Consider the following 19,955-nt stretch of genomic DNA (forward strand, 5'->3'; position numbering starts at 1 on the left):
CCGCCCCTCCGCTTCTATTGGCCGCCTGCCGTGTGACGTCGCTGTGACGCCGCACGGCCCGCCCCCTTAGGAAGGAGGAGGGTCGCCGGCCAGAGTGACGTCGCAGGGCAGGTAAGTGCATGTGAAGCTGCCATAGCAATAATGTTCGCTACGGCAGCTATCACAAGATATCGCATGTGCGACGGGGGCGGGTACTATCGCGCTTGGCATCGCAAGCATCGGCTAGCGATGTCGCAACGTGCAAAGTACCCCTAAGACTATGTTCACAAAGGGCATTTTTGGAGCAAAATCTGATCTGTTGCCAGCAAAGAAGCTGTGTTTTTGTTGCATTTTTGCTTTATTTTGCTGCATTTTTATTTTCCTACAGTAGATGTTTAAATGAAATTCGTTTTGTTCACAAAATAAAGCGGCAAAAACGCAACTGTTTTTTTTTTTCATGCATTGCTTTCAAATGGTAGAAAAAAGTAGCAAAAGCGCTGAAAAAACGGACATGCTGTTTCTTTAAAAAATGCAAATTGCCATTTCAGTCAGGAAAATAAAAAGCAAGTGTGTGTCTGTGTATGATATTTCTTGAACCACGTCAGTTTTGCTGGTACTGTAAAAAGCAGCTTTTTATTAGCATGTAATTGCATAACACCAATGAAAAAAAATTCAAAACGAAAAAAAAATGCACAAAAAACACTTTTTGTGAACATAGTCTTAAGCGGGCTTTACACGCTACAATATATCTAACGATGTGTTGGCGGGGTCACGTCGTAAATGACGCACATCCGGAATCATTAGTGATATTGTAGTGTGTGAAACCTACGTGCGATTGAACGAATAAACGTTGATCGCATGCACGTCGTTCAAAACCCCAAAAATTGAACGTCGGGTTGTTCAATGTTCCTGAGGCAGCACACATCGCAGTGTGTGACACCCCGGGAACAATGAACAGATCTTACCTGAGTCCTGCGGCTCACGGCCGGTAATGCGGAAGGAAGGAGGTGGGCGGGATATTTACGTCCCGCTCATCTCCGCCCCTCCGCTTCTATTGGCCAGCTGCCGAGGGACGTCGCTGTGACGCCGAACGTCCCTCCCACTCCAGGAAGTGGATGTTCGCCGCCCACATCGAGGTCGTATAGTAGGTAAGTACGTGTGACGGCAATTAATCATTTGTGCGACACGGTCAACAAATTAAACGTGTTGCACATACGATGGGGGCGTGTCACATCGCATACGATGTCGGATTCTTAATTGTAAGGTGTAAAGCAGGCTTAAGGCTCCATCATTCAGCTGACCTGAAAAGGCAATGTTCAGTTTCTTATTTACAAGCATCATAATCATTGTAGTGGCTGTACCAAAAATGCCACCAGAATGTAAGGGCCAGGAAAACTACCGGTATGCACCTTGCTAAAACAAGACTCAAACCGCTCATAAGAAAGTTTCAGGGTTTGACAAGTGATGACCGAAACCAATTTTTATTTATTTTTTAGAAGATTTACATTAAAGCACCAAAATGACAAAAAAAAACAAAACAAAACTATATAGATATGGATATAATGGTAGCAGAATAAAAATAAAACCTAAGCAACAATGGGAGAAATGCCTTTTTTCCCCTCACTCTATCACAGTTTTTCACGTTCCTGGCAGGGATTAATTGGCAACTCATCAATTATTTACAAAAACTGTTTGCTTGACTGCTAAAGTATATTGTTCTCTAGAGGCAATTTGGAAAATATTCAATTAGGTTACTGTAAATAGCAGACTAAAAAGCATTTTAAGGCTATGTGTGCACAGTGCGTTTTTCGCGGCGTTTTTGCGCGTTTTTCGGGTGCGTTTTTGGCCTCAAAACTGCAGGACTTTGCTTCCCCAGCAAAGTCTATGAGTTTTCATTTTTGCTGTCTGCACACATCTGTTTTTTTTACCTGCGTTTTTGAGTTAAAAAAAAAAAAAAAATGGACATGTCAGTTCTTTCCTGCGTTTTTCAGCGTTTTCCCCCCATGCAATGCATTGTAAAAACGCAGCAAAACGCAGAGATCAAAAACGCAGCAAAACGCAGCCAAAAACGCACCAAATCGCGGCAAAACCGCATGCGTTTGATGCGTTTTTTCGACGCAGGTACGTTTTTGTGCATTTTTAGCGGCCAAAAACGCAGCGTCAAAAAGACGCAGTGTGCGAACCTAGCCTAAAGGGAAAACCAAGTGGACAACCGCTTCTTAAAGGGAATCTGTCAAGTGATTTTCTAGTAGAAAACTAATGGTATCCTGGAATAGAGCTTGGGCCGCCCTTTCAGGATCAGTAACTTTTAATGTTCTACCTTATCCTGTTATCTTGCTGTAAGCCCCAGAGAATGCAGTGTTGAGGGCAGGCTAGTTAAGCATATGTAAATCCAAACTGATTATGCATTGCTCCCCAAGCAGTGCATAATCAGTTTTGATTTACATATGATTCACTAGCCAATGTTCTTGGGGGCTTACAGCAAGATAACAGGATAAGGTGGACCAATAACAGTTAAGCCCCGGTCACATTTAACGACTTACCATTGATCCCGAAAGTGATGCAACCTGATAAGGATCACTGGTAAGTCACTGGTGAGATGTCACACAGTCAGACCTTACCAATGATGCAGTAATGATGAGCGACCTGTATAGGAGGTCATTGTTAGGTGTCAAACACAGTTATGCGTCCTGCCCAGCAGGACATCACCTTTGGAGAAAATGGTTGGAACCCTTTGGCAACGACTAGAGATCTCACAGCAGGGGCCTGATCGCTGGTAGATGTCACACATAACGAGATCGCTGGCGAGATAGTTACTGCGTCACAGTAAAAGTGACGCAGCAACGATCTCGTTATGTGTGACGGGACCTTTACTGATCCTGAAAGGGCTGGCTAAGCCATATTTCAGGATACAATTAGTTTTCTACAAGAAAATCACCTGACATTCCTTTTAAATACTATATTCACCCTTGTAAAATAAAAATAACACATACTGACTATGATGGCAGCATGACATCTTTCCGTAGCACTCGTCACATTGGGTGCAAGATTCACTTGTCAAAAATATCAGCGACCGCTATTCAGCTTATGTGTTGCAGTCAACCAAACTGCAAACTTTTCGGCTCAGATTTGACTTTGCCACCAGACAGACAGGCATCCGACCATAGTTCCTTCTGCACCCACTTACCCTGGTCTCTTATGGCTCACCTCTGCCTCCCCTCATCCACTGGTATTTACTATTCTAAGCTTGAATTCTGCTGAGTACCTATACTTATGCTTACCTGCCTCAGGATATATATGCCTTGAAAAAGGCTCAAAAGTGAGCCGAAACGTTGGCATTTTGGTTGACTCCCTTTGCAGAATATGAAAATAAAATATTCTTTGAAATACAAATCATACTGACATCAATGTGTGCCAGAAATATTAAACATTGATGACCTATCCTAAGGATAGGCCATCGATAGAAAAGTAGTGGACAACCTCTTTAACACTAGAACTACTGGACTCGTGACACCTATATAAAAATACATGGTGCAAAGTAGTCAAAATGACTACCTCAGTAGTTCTAGTGTTAAGGCCCACTCCACCAGGACCTCAATCAATTATTAATATACGGTCCCAAGTCCCCCATATCGCCTTACTTCCTTACTGCTTATCATAAGGAGGAGAAATTTAGATGCATAAAAAGCCCCTTTCTAGTGATCAGTGGGGAGCAAGCAGACATTCATTTGTCACTTATCCTGGGGAGGGGTTATAAATACTCCTAGTGGAAAGACCTTGATGTAACAACATTTTAATATCTAAGTATTTCTCATTGAAAGCCTAAGGGTATGTGCGCACGTTGCTTTTTACCTGCTTTTTACCTGCTTTTTTGCTGCTTTTTCTTCTGCGCTGTTTAATGCCAAAATGGATGTGTTCTTCTATTCAAGCAAAGTCTATGGGAATTTGGGTTTCTTGTTCACACTATGTTGTTCAAAATGCTGCCTTTTTGTGGCAGAACTTTGGTCAAAAACTCAGCTTTTCAAAGAAGCAACATGTCAATTGTTTTTGCCATTTGGGTTTTGCACTGCAAAGCTGAGTTTTTGACCAAAGTTCTGCCACAAAAAGGCAGCATTTTGAACAACATAGTGTGAACAAGAAACCCAAATTCCCATAGACTTTGCTTGAATAGAAGAACACATCCATTTTGGCATTAAACAGCGCAGAAGAAAAAGCAGCAAAAAAGCAGGTAAAAAGCAACGTGCGCACATACCCTTATAATAACTTAAAGGGTCTATTCCCTTTGTGTTTGAAGTGCACATTTGATATAAGAACATTAGTGCCTCTCTGGCACCGAACATCCCAGAGGGAGAGTTGCTTGACTGTTTTGGGGGGGGGGTTTTGTTGTACAGTGGAACCTTGGTTTACAAGAACAATCCGTTCTGGGAGTGTGCTTGTAAACCAAGTTACTCGTCTAGCAAAGCAAAATTTCCCATAGGAAATAATGCAAGCTCCGACAATTCGTTCCACAACTTGTTAAATGTCCCATCCTGGTCCCCTATTGTGCCATTCCACACATGCACACACACATATATTATGCTCACCTTACCTTCCGTTCCGTTCCATCGCCGGCCTTCCGGCTCTTGTAGTTCGCCGGTACAGGATGTGTATCGGGTAACCATTGTGATGATGGAAGAACTTCCGCTGCCAGAGCGCTGACATCAAAAGGCAGGAGCCGCTTACTTCTGATTGGCCAGCGCGCTGCCTTTGAGTAGGGTCTGACAGTGGAAATTCCTCCATCGTCGCAATGGTTACCTGATCCACATCCTGTACCGGCGAACTTCAAGAACCGGGAGGCCAGCGATGGAACAGAAGGTAAGGTGAGCATAATATTGTGTGTGTGCGTGCGTGCGTGCGTGCGTGCTTGTGTGTGTTTGTGCAGACTGCAAGAGTGGGTCAGAGCGCGCTTAAAGTACGAAACCGGAAGTGTGTGCGGTGAGTATTTGCTCGTACAGCAAAGCTTGCTCGTAAACTGAGTTACAAATTTACAGCAAGCTTTGCTCGTATAGCGAAATACTCGCAAACCAGGTTACTCGTAAACCGAGGTTCCACTGTATTTGAAAGTGCAGCCTACTAGGTATATGTGTATTTCCAATGGAGGAGCATTTCCCAAAGTATATGCAATGACAAACTGATGCACTAAATGCAATGTGACTATAGCCTAATATACACACTCTGACAATTTACAATCTTAGCTAAACTCTAAGGGATTTCAGTTTTATCCTGTTTATGCATGCGTAATAAAAGATGCCCTATCGGTGCATAGAGATGTAGAGGAAACTATATCCCACTCAGAGACCCCTCGGTTATTAAATAAAGAGCCATTACAAAAAAATTGGGATAATCATGTCATAAATTTCAATTTCTATTGCTTCATTACAATACTACAGGGATAATTTAGCACAGTATCCACTTTCCCTTTTATTAACAGCTAATCACAGGAGTCTCAGCACAATCAACTTAAAAAAATGGGTTAAAAATGGGTTAAAAAAACAAAAAAAATCAGATGGCCCATTAAAGGAAGTCTGTCACAATGTTTTTGCTCCCCCATCTGAGATCAGCATGATGTAGAGGCAGAGACCCCAATTCCAACGATGTGTCACTTACAAGACTGCTTGACTTCATTATTATATAATCACTGTTTTATCAGCGCAGTAGATGGTCCTGCTGGATAGGTTAATTCTTACGGAGCAAACTTTTCCCCACATTTCACTAATTTAATATTAGTTCAAATGCTATTTTTTAAAAATTATTGCATTAGGAACACCATAAAATAAAAATATTAATAATTATATAATAAATCATGGGAGAAGCAGTGTACTTAAGTGTGTTGAAGGACACTTTTTTTGGTGCACATCATATGGTAGTAAAATGTTCTTTCAGGTAAAATCTTATCGAACTCGAAAGGTGGCAAAAAAAAAAAAAAGCATCCTCTGAACCCTGTCAAATTTGTAATTAGTATTTCTATTGGGTATGACAGAAAATCATTCATTTTCCTTTCACACCAATATAGAATATATAGTTTACCGTCACCTAAAAGATCGTGCCCTCTCCATGTTCTCGCCTGAATTATTAGATACTTTAACTAAATGCTAAAAGCTGATAATGGCCAAGAACATTATAGTGTACAACCCAGTTTACAACCGTGAGTCATTACAAAGCACCTAATAAATTCTCATATATTAGCTGATAAATTGTTTCACTAATCAGAAAAATGTATTTATAAGTGAGATCTAATATAAATTGGAGCCGGAGAGAAGCAGGTCATTGCCAACATCAGCTAACTATTAATCTCATAATAAATGAGTACAAAGGAGGAGAGGATATCCGCGAAGGCTACACCAAAAAAGAAAAGAAACAAGGACACAGAAAACACTGCCTCATAGGAAGAGGAAACCTAAAAAGTAGATTTGTAATTATGTGGACAGTGGCTAGGAAAGAAAAGCACAATAAAATCTCTGGCTATTCTGCGGAACAGGAAAAAATATACAAGGCAGAAAATGCTGTGCCCAATCTAAACAAGTAACAGCCAGTGTTTTATGGCTTTCTTAGACTCTTTCCAGATGGGTTACTGAAGGAGACAAATGAAGAAGAAAAAAAACACATGACTGGAGCAAGCTGTAAGATATGTGAAAGGAACGCGTCTACATTCAGGGCGATGAACCGCACGTGTAATCTGCAGACGGGGCCTGGAGTCCTGGATCCTGGAATGAAGGTGGGGAGTTTATATTTAAAAAAAAATTGACTTAGGCTGGATTTTGTTTAAAGGTGTTTTCTAGCTATTAAAAATGCCAAGCAGTGTAAAAACTAAAAATTCTAAACCAATCAAAATATAGACATTAACAATACATTTGTCATCCATAGGGATAACATATCCCATGACAGTGACAATCCATCCCGGATTCCTGCATTATGTTCTGTCTATGGGTGACATGTCCATACATCAGTGCTTGAAGATAAATTTCCACCTATGGTTAATGTGATCATCCACTAATACTAGACATGCAGCATTCCTGGATGTGGGGTCTTGCCCTCATCAGAGACAGTCTACATCAAAAACAGATTATATTGATTGATTTTTTGTGGCTACAGAAATGGATAAATAAGTAGAGAGGGATATTTTTAGAATGTGGTGCTATAGGCAGCTAATCACTGAGGAAAAGACTCCTGCATAAAGAAAGCCTGTCTGTGCTTCAAAGCACACCTCAAGCCTGGCCTTCCCATGTCACTGCTTGCCTTGCTAGGGTGGCAAACAAGTCAATCATTCCACCGCACTGCCATCATCATGCTTTGTGTATTACTGTGACTGTAAGAAGATGGGAAGAAAATTAATGCTGCTTGGAACGACTGCCCATACCCTGTACTTCATGGATGTTTCCAGAGTAGAGCGAGTACCTAACTATTGGTACTCAATATACTCATAACAAGTACTGTCTAATATGCATGTGTGCAATGCAAGTCACTGGGGAAAACCTTGCAAAGTAACCGGATTGCTGTACTAGTCGTGCGAGTAGTGAATAGTGCGGAATTTGGGTTACTCTTTACTTTGCGAGTATTGAAATTGCATTACACAGGCTATTCGGAACGAATATGCGAGTATTAGACAGTACTCGTTATGAGTATAGCGAGTACGAATAGTTAGGCACTTGTTCAATGCTAGAAGTTTCCCACTGGAACCATGGGACAAAGTATTCAGGAAGCTCAGCGCTTTATAAACTCTTTTAAAGGATTCTTTTTGACTTTGGCTTCTCATCTGTCCAAGACTTTCACAGGTAGCTAAAAGGGAATGCACATTTTGATTATTATGAACAGTCTGGATGTTGATGAAGATTGATACTCCGCTACTTCCTCCTCTCTGCCGATGGTGTCTAATCATAAATGAAACTACGAGCTAGTGATAACTATCACTGTCACTTACTCCTCATCACATGTCTGATTCTTTGTTTTTTCTTTGTTTTTTTTTTAATTTGTTTTATTGAAAAAACTGTTACACAACAACATTACATGTATTCCTAAAGACTTGCTCAGAAGTAGAAAATTTAAGTACAGCAATATGCGTTATTCTACAAAAAGGTAGAATTGCCTAGGTATACATATCATTGCACAGGCAAGTCACTTACAACCCAATTTGTGTTAAAGAAGAATAGAAACAATATACATGTTACTCTTCTAACATCAAACCTGAAGTATAAGCTCTGAATTTAGGCTGTTCAGATCCAACAATAACAATCAAATTTTTTGCTGCCCACTGTAAAGCGGGCTTTACACGCTTGCGATATTGGTAATGAATTATCGTCGCGGTCACAGTGTTTGTGACGCACATCCAGCGTCATTTACGATATTGCAGTGTGTGGCACTTATGAGCGACCTTAAACGATCACAAAAGCGTTCAAAATAGTTTTCCGCGGAGAGGTCGTTCTGAAACCAAAAATAGTTTTCAGCTTATTAGCGATGTTGTTCCTCGTTCCTGCGGCACCACACATCGCTGTGTGTGACACCGCAGGAGCGACGAACATCTCCTTACCTGCCTCCACCGGCAATGCGGAAGAAAGGAGGTAGGCGGGATTTTATGTCCCGCTCATCTCCGCCCCTCCGCTTCTATTGGGCGCCTACCGCATGACGTTGCACGAACCGCCCTCTTAGAAAGGAGGCGGTTCGCCGGCCAGAGCGACGTCGCAGGGCAGGTAAGTTTGTGTAAGCGAGGTTGTGCGCCACGGGCAGCGATTTGCCCGTGTCGCACATCCGACGGGGTGGGTACGATCGCTTGAGATCTCGCTAGCGAGATCGCAGCGTGTAAAGCCCGCTTAAGAGTCCTACCAATATCTCCAAACTTTATGTAACCATTAACTGGTGGCATAAATAATACCTCAATTGGGAAAGACTGTATTCGCCGATGAGTTCCATATGTCCCATACCTTATCAAACTTCTTATAACATCCATTATTATAATGCACTCTTTTCTCATATGTGATTATTGTGTTTATGGGATCAACCCTGGCTCTCGATGTTGGGGAAAAATTACCCATCCACCGTGTAGCTATCAATTTCCTTGCAAAAAATACATTTTATCTGAGAAACATTCTGGTATGACGACTCCATATTTCTTCCGCTAGTGGTCAAAATAAACATATTTTATGATCTATTGGAGTGGGAATGGATATCAGGGCGAACAGGAAGGTGACTATACTATGGCAGAAGGAGAGAATAATTGGACAAGCCCAAACCATGAGGCAAAATACTGAGTTGAAGGTGTGGCACCGCAGACTTTCCTAAGAGGGTAACCTGTCCATTATTTGTAATCTTGATGGGGTTAGGCAGGCCGGGTTAATAATGTATAATGGAGTCATTTGATTGTTCACTGAACAGGAGACAAAAGGGAGAATTCCAAGATCTCCTCCCAATCCTCCTGACTAAATAGTGGGCATTAGCAGCTCCCACCTGTCTTTCAGCCTCAGTGAAGTGAAACAAATACCTATTGATAACATCAAGAAGAAGAAAATCCAGCACTAGTGTCCAAAAATTGTGTAAAATCTTGCTTTTTTATTTAATTCATAATAAAATGGAAATGTATCATATCCATAGAGTATAAAAAATCCCCATACAGATGAGATGAGATGTCAGGGGGGTACGCGTTTCGAGCTACATGCTCTTAATCTCAATCCACCTGGATTGGAGTGGATTGAGATTAAGAGCATGTAGCTCGAAACGCGTACCCCCCTGACATCTCATCTCATCTGTATGGGGATTTTTTATACTCTATGGATATGATACATTTCCATTTTATTATGAATTAAATAAAAAAGCAAGATTTTACACAATTTTTGGACACGAGTGCTGGATTTTTTTCTTCTTGGAGTTTCACAGCCGGGCCGGCTTCACCGTGCACCTGTCTTCTATGGGAGTCTCCATGATGTCTGGGTGAGCTGATTCTATTCCTCTATTGATAACATGTATGCATACAGGCCTGATATGAGACCTTGTGGGCCTTGCGACTTAAAGAGGACCAACCAGAAGGATTTTTCTACATCACGTAAAGGCATTGCCATACAGGCACTAAGATGCTGAATGCAGGCATACCAGTTATAGAAAGATCCGATGCAATGAAAAACGCTTCTCATAGTCGGCAATGTAGTGTGTTCAATAAAATGCCGCCGGAGATCACGGTACGCGCATTTGCGGACTCCAGAGAAATTTTAATGAAGACCTGAGTACTGTGGCAATGCACACACGTCACCAACCACAGCAATGGCGGCACGGCATTCAAATACAGAAAAGAGGTCATACCAGAGGATGCCGGTGGAGAAGGAATAAACGCGAGGACCCGACCCACAAAGGACAACCTATGTTGCACACATCAAAGTGCAGTGAATTTCTGCAACTTTGAATAAAGATATTTAATCAACCAAGCATAACAAGTATGCCTGGATTCAGGTAGTTAGTGCCAGTATGGCACAGCCTTTATCTGACATAGAAAAATCCTGCTGGCTAGTTCTCTTTAAGAATACCTATCAATGGGAAGGTAGAGATGGTACCTTTGCATTTTGTAAATCCAGCTGTGATTGAAGAACATATCTTAATTAAAGAGATCTAAAAAATTGGGATTTCAGCACATTATACTTATTTCTCAATTACTGATAAACAGTATTTTCTGGTCATAAAGGACACCAAAGTAAAATGATGTTTTGAGTGTTAAAAAATTAAGAAGATGGGTGAGATACCAAGGATGAAAAATAAGGCTGTGCGGGCACTGAGCGTTTTTGCACATTTTTCGGGTGCGTTTTTGGGATCCAAACTGCATGACTTTGCTTCCCCAGCAAAGTCTATGACTTTTCATGCATTGGAAAAACGCAGCAAAATGCAGTGATCAAAAACGCGTTTTTAGCCACTGCGTTTTTGTGCGTTTTTTGCGACCAAAAACGCAGCGTGTTTGAGAAGTGCAAAAACATCATAGTGTGCACATAGCCTAAGGGTACTATAGTTGAGGCATATCCGCTAAAATAGAATTGAAATTTGACACTTGTCTCATCTGTCTCCAGACTAATTGCGCCAACCTGAGCATAGGTAACATTTTGAGAATGTCAGGTTTATCAGGCTCCAAAAATCCTAGTAGACGGCTAATGTTTGCCGCTTCCACCAAGTAACTCTCCGTATTTGGCAACTGAGAACCTGGCATCCAACTAAGTGACTTTACTGGCCTTGTGTAAATTTGGCGTGCCCTCTGAATAACTCAACACATAGCCTTGTACTGGCCAGCTACTGTATGTAATAAAGAAAAACACCTGGCAAAGCTGTACCCCCAAACTTTTTGGGTCGTTAAAGGGTAGATAATTTAGGTTTTGGCCAAGAACTACCCCATACAAATAAGGATATTAGCGAGCCACGTTTTGTGAAGAAGGATTTAAGGATAGGCATTACACTGTGCTGCAAAGTATAACTGAATTTTGGCAATAATATCTGAATTCGATTTATGCGTCCCGACACTGACAAAGGTAGTTTTACCCCAGAGATTAAACTTCACTTTGGCATAATCTAATAGAGGCAGAATGTTAGAAGAGACATCCCTTTTACGTTCTTGATGTTGGACCTTAAATATTTAAAATGTGTAACCACTGGTAAAAGTGACAAAGAATCTAAATGGGTAGAAGTGTCGCATAAAAGGGGCATTAACGTAAATTAGTTCCAGTTTAAAGAAAGGCCAAAAAATCTGCCAAATTTATCTATAGTAGAGACAACATGAGGTAAAGTATCCCTGACCTGTTCCATAAAAATGATCATGTCCTCAGCATGTAACCCAATAGTATCCATCCGATCAGCTATAGAAATACCTTTAATTAGTGGCTTGGAGCGTATTCTAATAGCTAATGCTTCAATAGCCAGAGCAAATAAAGCAGGGGAGAGGGGATAGCCCTGACGAGTACCTCATTCAAGAGAGAAGGATGCGGATGGAAGGCCATTCACTAATACCTTAAAGGAAACCAAATCAACAGGATTTTCGTATATAAGCTAAAGCCAGTGCTATATATCAGGCTGATTCTATACATACCTGTAGTGGTCAGCTCGGATGTTTAGGTTTTGAAATCCAAGAAAGTAAAGTTTATAAAATTAGCTGCTTAATGAGTGACAGCAGCTGAGGATCGGATAATATATTCATAGTTATCCCCTCCCCCTGTATAATACTTAAACTAATTCTAACAAACTATTTCACTGTCTCTTGCAGGACCTGTGTGAGATTATAACCATGTGACCAGCAGGGGCGGAGCCTCCGCAAACAAAGCTGGATACCAGGTCACATGGGTATGACCTCACACAGGTCCTGCGAGTGACAAAGTGAATAGTTTGTATAATACTTATGCTAATTTTAACAGGGGGAGGGGATAACTATGAATGTATTATCTGCTCCAGTGCAACTGTCACTTAAGAAGCTGCCGATTTTATTAACTGCACTTTCTTCGATTTGAAAACCTAAACATCCGAGCTGACCAATAATAATATGTATAGAATCAGCCGGATAGTCCCAGTATAGCACTGGCTTTATCTTATATACAAAAATCCTGGTGATTGCTTCCCTTTAACTTCAGGGACCACATATGTATCTATTTACAGAGTCTTGCGCCAAATCCAATTTTTTTTTTTTTTTTTTTAAAACATGCTGTCAGAAATGTCTATTCTACAAAGCATTGGGCTACAGATTGTACCCTTGTGATATGGAAGTGCTCTTGCCTGGCATAAATTCCATTTGGCTGGAATGCATTTAATCTAGAATCACTTTACCGAGTCTCATAGCTAGAATTTAAGTGAAGATTTTATAATTAGCGTTTACTAATGAAATGGGCCAGTAGACACTTACAAAAAAACCTCTAGAAGGTGGAGAATTAAAATCTTTTGATATACAACATACAATTCCAATGGGAGCCCTTGCTGGCCCGATGCTTTACTAGGGGCCATGTCACTCAGGACCATGGTATTTTCTCTAGAATGATATCCGCGTCTAAAAAGGTTTGCTGACTCACTTAGAGAAGTGAACTGTAAATATGCTAAGTACGAAGGGCAATCATTTATATTAACAGGGCACTTAGGTCTTCCAGAAAAATGCTCGAGTTCCCCATTGACATCCATTATACTCAGTACATGAGTCGAGCCTGTCCGAGTGTCTAACTGCTTGCTCTGATTCTTCAACCACCTAGCTGAGTCTATGGGGAGATGTATCTCCACAAGGCCTAATATATGTGGTTGGTACTTGACTGTTTCATGATGGCTATTTGAAGTTTTATTAGAATGATGGATTGGTGGAGCGTTTAATTCATAGTGTAGGGATCTTGCTTGTATGGTGTTTTATGCTATTGTACATCAAGGTGCGCTATGATGTTAACCGTACAGTACAGCCTGAGACATTTCAAGAATGTCAATTAATTGGTTTTGAAGAGTGAAATAAAGCCCTTTTTCAATCTCTCCACAGCACTGCTGTCTACAGATAGGTAGGCATCTTTGGTTTGGATCAGGGCTCTATAACAACAAGATGGACATTTTCGGTAAGATGCCGTACACTATGTGGACCTCTGCAAAGAGAATCATCTCCATCTATGAATTGGAAGAAACAAATGTTTCATAGGAACAGGTTTCAATCCCTTATTCCTTGCACTACTGTATATTACCGTCAAAAATTCCAATAGACGTGGACTCCCGCGCTGTCGTAAGAAGATGGTCAGCAGTAATGGTTAACCGTGATTTTATTACATGTTTCAGAGATCACATCTCCATTCTCAGATAAATCACACATGTACAACTGATGTACATATAAGAGCTTTTTCCCAATCATTAAGTCAGGTAAACATGGTAGCGATCAACCAACAAACAAGAAAATCCTATTGTTTGTAAGCTGTTTGCATAGCTTAAGCAAGCCTAAATCATTTTTTTCAGCAGCCTACTGACATTTCTTAAAAGGGAATGTGCCGACAACCATAATTAGACTATACGTCAACCAAATGATAGTATTAAGAGAATAATATGGCCTTAAAGAGTTAATCCCGACATGGCACACAGGACAGGTAACACGTTGCCGATTGCTGGAGGCCCACTCTGATCCCAAGGATGGGGCTTGAAATGCCCAGTTGGAATGGAATCCTAGCAGAGAATGGCGATTCATTCCAATAGGAATTTCATAGCCATTTTCTCAGGATACATTGAGATCTCAATGTTGATAGCCCAGTGACCAGCACGTTCTCCTGTGGATAGTTAACAGTTTACAGTCTTATATTATATAACACACTTACAACCTTTTCACTCGTGTCTTGTTCCTCTGAAGGTTTTTGAATAATTTGATGGAATTTGCGGCTGGGGGCCCCTGTGAAACGGATCCTGTTGCCTCCTTATAATCCAGCTATAATGCTATGTATCATCAGAACAAGGCTGCATTTGTTGTAGCTTTACCTCATCATTAAGTGGCTCATTGATCTCATAACCAACTAATATGAACAGACGGAGTTAAAGGAATCAGTTGCTTAAAGTACAATTGAGCTTAATAATACACAGACTTCACATTGAATTAGTGTCAAAATCTAGCTCTTCATAGTTTCCAGTTTTAAATTCTAAATGACATTTTTCTTTTAAGATACATTAAATACTTCCCGCCCATTTCCAAGTACCCGATTACTCCAATGTTATCATGATGTCATATCGCTTACCTTACAGACGGTTTCAACATCCCATGGCAAAATAGTTCTTAAGTCGATCACTTCACAGGACAAGCCAAGTTTTTCTTGGGCCATAGATGCAACTTCACGAAGAACATGAACCTAAAGAGAATTTTCAGCTACAAGTCAGCAAAAACAAGTAATCTCATAAAAATGAAAGGTTAACAAGTGCCAAAATCATACCGGAGGTAAATTAAATCCAGAGAAGCGGAAGGTAACAACCATCCAATTTTGTTCATTACAGCGGCACACATATCACAGTTTGACATTTTCATATCCAGTGAAGTATTTAATCATGTTGAGGACTGTTTTATATAAACATCTGTAAAAATAAGCATCAAAGTAATACTGGAAGTAGAGGTGTTTTTATTTTATTTTTACAGGATCTAAATTTAATCTTTTATGGTAGTTTAAATACGGTGTGTATATATCATGATTAAGGATGTCTGTCATCTGAAACACTTAGAAGAATAACAACTAGAGATATGGCATCAGTTGTTCATATCAATTTTAAGGGGTACTTTACACGTTGCGACATCGCTAGCATTGGCTAGCGATGTCAAGCGCGATAGTACCTGCCCCTGTCCTACATGCGATCTCTGGTGATCGCTGCCGTAGCAAACGTTATCGCTACGGCAGCTTCATACGCACATACCTTGTCGGCGACGTCGCGGTGACCGCCGAACAATCCCTCCTTCAAGGGGGAGGTGCATTCGGCGTCACCGCAACGTCACTAAGCGGCCGGCCAATAAAAGCGGAGGGGCGGAGATGAGCGGGACATAACATCCCGCCCACCTTCTTCCTTCCGAATTGCCGGTAAGACTAAAGAAGCTAGAGATTTGGAAAGCTTGATTTTGTGGACTCTACTGGGGTGCTGAGGCACCACTAGTACCATTCACTCTGGAGGTCCACTGTTCCGCTACATACACATTACATTATGCTCATTCACAAATTTACCTTTGCTTCTATAAAATAATAAACTGGGCAGTTTGTGAATGATTGATTACATACAGCCTTTATCTGTACATAGTGAATTAAGTGTATTGTGCGAAATACTGCACATATTGTGAAGAGAAGGGCCCACCGGGTAATTTACCTGTTCCCCAGTGGGCCAGTCTGAGACTGGTAATTTGGACTTCATAAACTCTGCAGAGAATATTCGACTCTGAGTCAAAAGCAGAGATACACTTTTAAGGATAGTTCCTATTCTAGAAGTCTCAATGCCGTCATTTGAGTGGGATCTGTGTCATAATAGATCTTCTAAAAAGAAGTTGTCCTCCTGTGAGCTCCCATTCAGCTCCTCTGAAACACTACTGCGGTAGGAAAACTAGAGCTCCACTTTGCTATATAACCAATGCAAAATCCGTCTTGGAAATATATCTTCATTACTATTTTGCTATTTTTTTCCCAGTTCATGTTTACTCTGTGCAACATAAAATACAAATTTGTTGCTACCAAGAAAACATTATCAAGAAGGGAAGCTCCTGGTAACCGCTCAATCAGTGCAGAACAGTTCAATAATAGTACAAATAGTCAGAGATGTGCCTCATTCTGACATACGTGTTTTATGTTTTTCACTGATAGAACATGTACCCATTTCAGTCTTTGGGGCTATTCACATTTGTGTTTTGTAGGCATACTGTGTGTCTAAATTTATATATTTATCTTTTTTTTTTTTTTTTTGCTTTAAAGAGAACCACTGATGAAATACTGTTAAAAAACAAAAAAAAAATAAACCAAACTGATAAAGATCTGCTCCACAACATTAATGAAAATCAGACCAATTTTTGCATACAAGAAAAAACGAATTCTTAACTATAAAAACATTGTAATATATTTCTTGTTGTAAAACGATATATCTTGTCTTTATCCAAGTCTCATATCTTCTGACAAAAAAAAACAGCTAAAAACCTATTTTGGTCAAAACAAAAAAAGAACTGATAGTATACAGCTGTATTTTAAGGTTTATGTAGATGGGAGGGTGAGAAAATTAAGAAGCAGAGTGACAAGCAGTGAGATAAGTAATTATCGCTACCTAGAGCAGGATTCACAGCAACAGTGCTCTGTGCTTCTGAACATGTGCTACATAGAGGCAGGAATCCCTCAGATCTCTGTGTACTGTGCATGGGAGACATCATGGCAACTAGTCTCCACCCACTAGATACAACTGAAAATGAGTGATAAAATATGAAGGGGAAAACTGTTGAAAAATGCAGGATACAAGTCAGTGGTAATCACCTCCAGTGGAGGACGGGTGTAATCAATTTATTCTTTTAAATGGAAGAGAATCTGCAGTACCCACCAGTAGATCGAGCTGCAGTGTTCTGCTTCATAAATTGTTCACACCTGGCCTTCACCAGAGGTGATAGCAGCTGATGGGTGGTGGTGCCGAGGGGCAGACCTACCACGAATGTTATAATTAACTTTTACAAATTCCTCAACATACTAATACTGGACAACCTTTTAATGATACAGTGAATCACAGAAGAACATATGCCATACTATTGTCCTGACTCCTAGATATAACGCACCTTCCAATAATAGCTCTATATGACCAACAAGAAATGTTTAACCTCAAAATCATGTCCAATGTGGTACAGTATCTATAAAACAATGTTAAGGGCTTATTCCCACCTGTAACATTCAGGGACTATATCAATATATCCCATGATTGTGGAATAAAACTGGTGCCCCCGCAGATGTTGCCAGAAATAGAGAGGTGGCCGCGATTGTGTGCGCTCTCTCTATTCATTTCTATGGCACTTATGATAAAATTGCCAAGTGAGTGTGGTATACTAACCTGAGTACCCCAAGATAATAAAGTAACGTCGCTTCCTTCCTGAACCACCTCGGCCTGAGACAAAGGGATGTAGTACGGTTCCACAGGAACTTGCTCAACTAAAAAAAAAAAAAAAAAAAAAACAAAAACAGAATTAAACCATATTACCATTTTCAGATCTAGTTACTTTCTGATATACTAACATTGTCTCTCCAGTAAAGGAGATAAACTCTAGTGCAGCGCCACCTACTGGAAGTAGCGATCCTAAAAGTCAAATGTGGATTTTTAACAATCTTTTGCATATGACTTAGGATATATATGCCAGATCAGAATCCCAATTTGCAGACGCGGTGTTTCGGGGTGCTTGCCCCTCGTCAGTGCAAAGTATGGGGTGTCTGATCTGGCTCATGAGAAGCTTTGTGGGGACCATGGGGGAACACTATACTCCTTAAGGAGACTTTGCAAGCCAGTCTGGCTGCCAGTAAGGGGACTTATAGCTGCCATGCCCCTCTGGGAAATATTCCAATTGTCTCTCCAGGAAAGGAGACAAACTCTAGTGCAGCGCCACCTATTGGAAGTAGCGATCCTAAATATATATTATGATATATTAACATAATTTAATGTCGTCTATAATCCTATCTGGCCGGATTCAAGCTCCCTCACTGAAAAACATGACTATCCTTACAAATGCAAACAATAAGTATTATGCTTCATTTGCGTTCAACAGGATAGATGTGTAGGATAGATAAAATACACAGAGACAGCATTCCGATACCTCACATCATCGAGCATCTACTTGGCCTCTTCAGACCAGATGCCTTCCACCCTTTCCATAAGTGTCATTGTCAGAGGGTTCACTTTGCAAATCATTCACATTTAATTAGAGCCAGCTTAACAACTGAAACTCGTAAAAAAGTCCAGCCATTGAAAAGTGGCAGCCGGAGTGTCCCCATCTGACTTTGCATACAGACCGGGGCATGACTTAATCAATATACACCACAGTACAACAACTCATCTACACATTTTACGACAAATCATTAAAATATTTCCTACTATATAAAATCGAAAAAAAAAACTAACAGCAGTACAATGTAGTTCAGACATTTTTAAATCTCACTGAGAAGTACATTTATGGAGGACCTTTCAATGCTTTCTTGTTTAGACAGAAAATGTTTAAAATATTTAGGACCCACTTCATCATGACTTTGCACCAGTTTTTTGTCTAGTTTTATGTGGAGTTTTTGCCTTTTTTCTGTTTCCACACAATTTGTTATTCTCTTTGCGCCTTTTTTTGAATTCTATATTCTATGTTTTTGCCAGTTGTTAATGTTTTTTCTTCTTTCCGCTTTCTGGATTAGTGATTCCAGATGTTGTCATCAGATTGTGACTTTTTAACAATTTACAAAACTAGGTACACTCCACTCCAGTAGCCCCTTGGAGTGATTTTATGCACATCAAGCAAAAGTCCATTTTGGTTTTTTTTGTGACTTTGTTCAAATACTTGAAAAAATGGTTAAAATCTAAAAAAAGCCAATTTTTTTGTTTTACTTTGCACAATATTCATGAACCACATGAGCCAAATTTATCGAAACTAAGCAATAAAAACAAATCAACGAATATGATAAGACAAAAATATAAAAGAATAGGAACTTTAAAAAATTCAAATGATGAATCAAGTCCTTAGATTGTAGTTCACAGACAGAAAGACAGCAGCTCAGCATGGCAAGGGAATATTTTTTACAGTATATTACTGTTGAGGAGGTGCACTTAAAATACTGCCATTATTGACTACAATGACCTCTCGTTATGGCCTCAGAGCCAAAAAAACCCCATGAACTATAAACCAGTGTATGTTCCGTCCTCACAGCCACAGACTAGTAGGTAGACTGCAAAGTAGCAAGGTATAGTAAATGCCTATTACTATGTATGCTGTGTTTTCTTAGGTCCGCGGACACTAATGTACGTTGCACATTTGTACTCCTCTCTGTGGCCCCTTTTCTTAAGTTTTTAGATGGCAAAAATCCAACATTAATTTGTAAAAGAAATCAAAGCAAAAATTGGAGACAGACCCCTGGATTTGGGCAGCTTTAAATGACATAGATCCACACATACAGATTAGTGTAATTGAACAGGCAATAATTTACATGTGACATATTACCATCTTTTCAATATGTAATCTGATGAAATAAGTGATCTGTCTCGTTCTTGCAACACGAGCTAGGAAAAATGTGCAATGCTTCAGCAACGACACAGATTTTCCATTGAAGTCAACGAGAGTTGGATCTTAAGCGAATATCCCTATGATACCAAAATCTGTACGTAATAATAATTTTGTGTGAATGAACCCTTATGTTTCAAAGTGGATCCAACGCATTGTTTGGGCACTTACAAATAGATAATAAAATACTTTAAAAAAAAAATACTATATTTTTAATTTTTGTGAAAAGTGATGAGCGAGCACTACCATA

General features: G+C 40.1%; 1 protein-coding gene across 1 annotated transcript in view; it reads right to left on the reverse strand.

Moving 5' to 3' along the window:
- The window catches only part of BCKDHB (branched chain keto acid dehydrogenase E1 subunit beta), a 274,772-nt gene that overhangs the window by 148,459 nt on the left and 106,358 nt on the right, over positions 1-19,955 (reverse strand). The window contains exons 7-8 of the mRNA XM_075341500.1: positions 17,509-17,606; positions 14,700-14,810 (exon numbers count right to left, since the gene is read on the reverse strand). Coding sequence (XP_075197615.1) covers positions 14,700-14,810; positions 17,509-17,606 — 209 coding nt within the window. The remainder of the gene's footprint in view (positions 1-14,699; positions 14,811-17,508; positions 17,607-19,955) is intronic.

Source organism: Anomaloglossus baeobatrachus, chromosome 3 (assembly GCF_048569485.1).
Source record: "Anomaloglossus baeobatrachus isolate aAnoBae1 chromosome 3, aAnoBae1.hap1, whole genome shotgun sequence".
Lineage (NCBI taxonomy): Eukaryota > Metazoa > Chordata > Amphibia > Anura > Aromobatidae > Anomaloglossus > Anomaloglossus baeobatrachus.